General features: G+C 43.4%; 1 protein-coding gene across 1 annotated transcript; it reads right to left on the minus strand.

Annotated features, from left to right (window-relative positions):
• Positions 1 to 4: 4 nt before the first annotated feature.
• LOC122545863 (E3 ubiquitin-protein ligase TRIM17-like) lies at positions 5 to 1,285 on the minus strand (the record flags this gene model as incomplete). The annotated part of the gene is made up of 2 exons (XM_043684754.1): positions 125 to 1,285; positions 5 to 37 (listed from the first exon to the last, which is right to left on the minus strand). Coding segments are annotated over exons 1-2 (444 nt in total), but the record flags the coding sequence as incomplete, so codon positions are not given.
• Positions 1,286 to 3,723: the final 2,438 nt, after the last annotated feature.

A 3,723-nucleotide genomic window follows, 5' to 3' on the forward strand; every position in this document is an offset into this window, starting at 1 on the left:
TCTCTGTGAGAGAATCTAAAGAAGATTTCAGTTTAGCCTGGAATTGGAAGAGAAATCGCAGCATGAAACTGTCAGACCTAGAAACTATGCCACAATTCACAGCTTTTGAACATTTCCTCTTTACCTTGTACACTTTAACTCCTTCTTGAATCTGTATGAAGCGGTGCTCTCTGTGTTCCGGTGCAGTGACACACATCACACAGATCAACTTCCTGTCAGTGTCACAAAACAGCTTCAGTTCTCTCTGATGTTTCTCACAGTGAGGTTTACTTTCCTTCTCTTTCGGATACAGCTTTAATTTTCGAGCCTCCTCGGCCAGATTCGCTATGGCCCGATTTACCCTGAGGTTTCTTTCCGGAAACACCTCTCTACATTCCGGGCAGGAGTTTATCTCCTTCTTTTCCCAACTCTGGGTGATACAGGAGCGGCAGAAGTTGTGCCCACAATCCAGTGTAACCGGATCGGTGAAGAAATCCAGACAAATGGGACAAATTACCTCCTCGGTCAGTCTCAGGAGCTGCTGTGCGGATGCCATGTTCACTCTCCGCACTTCCTGAATCCACCTGCTTTTAGTTTCGATGTGAAAGAACACATTCAGTTTAACGATCTCACGAGGATTTGCACTCAATACTCAGAGCAATTATTCCAAACCAACCGAGCAGCAAATGTGCCCATTTTGAACCAGAATGGATCCCCCACATCTTGCAGATACAACACATCGGTGCTCCGATGTCTCTATTTTGGTCACATTAGCAGCTATTACCAACCAATGAGCGTGTGCTGTCACTCTGTTGTGCTAGGCTTCAATATGTCCTGTTGAAAAATTATTTCCAAACGATGTGCCAATAAACCAAACAAAATGCACCTTTTCTACTGTGCCGTGAGTTCCCGAACTGCCTCCGAATTCCTTGATCTGTAGGGCTTTGTCTCACTCCTGTTTTTCCTGACAGTGCAGAGTTTGCTTCCACATATCCCCTCTTAAAGGGGTTAACTCAGTCAACTCATCTGCAGCTACACCAGCAAGGTAACCATTCATCTGCTGTGTCTGTGTGGAAAGGGATACACTCATGCAAACAGACAGGGATTAAATACCGAGAACAACCAGCACAGAAAGAGGTTTTCCATCCCTGTGAAATAACAGTTGGGATTGGTTGGTCAGGAGCAATGTGTTATCAGTAGGTAGTGACACAGGCCATAGCTTCACTCGTCTATCTTCACACTCTGTGCAGTCATAGAGTCAGAATGTCAGAAATGTACAGCATGGAAGCAGACCCTTCGGGCCAAATCATCCACTCCAAACCCGATATCCCAACCTAATCTGGTCCCACTGCCAGCATCCGGCCCTTTTCCCTGCAAACCCTTCCTGTTCATCGACCCATCCAGATGTCTTTTAAGTGTTGCAATTGTACCAGCCTCCACCACTTCCTCTGGCAGCTCATTCCATACGTGCACGACCCTCTGCATAAAAAAAGTTGCCCCTCAGGTCTCTTTTGTATCTTCCCTCCCTCACCATGGACCTATGCCTTCTCGTTCTAGACTTCTCCACCCTAGGGAAAAGACTGACTATTTATCCTATCCATGCACCTCATGATTTTATGACCCTCTATAAGGTCACCCCTCAGCCTCCGATGCTCCAGGGAAAGCAGCCCCAACCTATTCAGCATCTCCTTATAGCTCAAATTGCAACACTTGCAACACCCCTGTAAATCTGTTCTAAACCATTTCAAGTTTCACAATATTTTTCCGATAGGAAGGAGATCAGAATTGCACGTAATATTCCAAAGTGCCGTGACCAACATCCTATACAGCCACAACATGACCTGCAAGCTCCTATACTCAATATTCTGACCAATAAAGGAAAGCATACCAAACAACTTTCATGGTCAGTGCTTGACAACCTCTCACAGCCTTTCTCTTTTTCACTTTCACTTCCTTTTGAAAGTACGAAATACAGAAATCTTTCATTTCAAGAGTCTGACGGCAGCATCCAAGGTTCACTCTGCCTGTTTCTTTGTTTTTCCCTTTTCCCATTTTTATTTTGGCATCATTGGGGAAGTTGGTAGGAAGGTGTTTTGTTTGGGTTGGGAGTATGGCAGAGGCTGGTGAGCCTGGAGCTGTGTCCAGGAGGTGGCTGGCAGATGGGCGAACATGGCAGCCTGAATCAGCGAGTTAGGCCTAGCGCCAAATGATCTGAAGAGAGGCGACTTTGACGTTGAGTGGATCTGTTGGTGGCGGTTTTGAAACAGTTATGGAGTCTCTTTTGTAAATTATTATAAACTATGCAAAATGGTACCAGTGGACAGTGGAAGTTTTTCACTGCATTTTATTGTGTTTGCACTGGAACATATAGGTAATAGTAAAATTATTCATTCAAAATCATTCATTCGTTAAATACAGCTGACTCCAATATATTGAGCTTTAACAGTAATCACCACCTATTGAGACCCTGTTCAGGCTTCAGCAGATTACTGTCCCTCAGGCAGCTGGGTCAGCGACCTTTTCATGACTGAGGTGACCAAATTTCAAACTTTTAAAATGGAAAAACAAAACATGAACCAGTTCTAGTCTCGCACTACCTCCAAATGCCCTCAACTATATACTCACTCGGTCTGTGTCTGACTCTCAATGTGCTCTCTCGTGCCTGAGCCTGCGCAGTTTAACAAGAGTGCTTTAATACTTTGCAAAAAAAAAACAAGTAATCACAACATCATGATTTAAGAATGATTTCACTGAAGTAAACAGATGATGAGATTGACCAGAAACCCAGCAACCAATGAATACTTAAATTCGAGTGAACTGGGTTTCATGTTGTTCAACATTCTACAGGAATGGTGTACGTACCCAAATCAATTTATATAGCACATTCAGTACAGATTATCAACAATATTCACAGCAGGAGACATCACATATACATAAGTTCCCTTACCATCAATTTTATTACAGAGTACCCACGTGAACGTGATGTTCTGATTAATATTTACAAACCTGGGCAGATCCATTTGAATGGCCAGCATTATTTAATCACTGACATTATTGTAATAGGTTGAGAATTTTAAGTTTAACAAACTGACAGTGCTATCATAATTACAGGAATCAAACCAATGAGCCATTAATATCAACAGAAAATGATGGAAGTACTCAGTGGGCCAGGCAACATGGGAATTGCACGTGCTCACTGCCTGAGTCCAAACTGAAGAGTGACTTGAATCACAACAGCATCTGGTCTCCCCTCCAGTCTTCTTTGATAAAATCATTGATGAGATGTCAGTGTTGGTATTGCTCAGAACTGAATGCCCAGTCAGCATTAAGAGTCAACTACATTGCTGTGTGTTTAGAAGTGGTGTGGAAGCCAGCTAAACCATCCAAATTTACTCAATTGTTCAAATTTCAAAGATTTGAACCTCCGTCCACTGGAAACCAAGACCACCTCGTCACTGTGAAGGTGGGCATAACAGTGACTCAAGGAATTCTTGTATTCATTGCCTTCACTTCCCCACCTCTTTCTGGATCTCACTGTCTCTCTCTGTCTTGCAGTGACATGATCTGATGTACCCCCTGGAAAGACCCCACTGACTCTCCACAACCACCTGATGAAAGACCAGTGCTCCGAAAGGTAGTGCTTCCAAACAAACCTTTTGGACTATAATCTGGTGTTGTGTGATTTTTAACTCTCCAATTGTACTTATATTTGTTTCTTCTTTCCCCCAGCCCTACACAGCTCCT

This window comes from Chiloscyllium plagiosum, unplaced genomic scaffold (genome assembly GCF_004010195.1).
Source record: "Chiloscyllium plagiosum isolate BGI_BamShark_2017 unplaced genomic scaffold, ASM401019v2 scaf_62637, whole genome shotgun sequence".
In the NCBI taxonomy this organism is placed as follows: Eukaryota; Metazoa; Chordata; class Chondrichthyes; order Orectolobiformes; family Hemiscylliidae; genus Chiloscyllium; species Chiloscyllium plagiosum.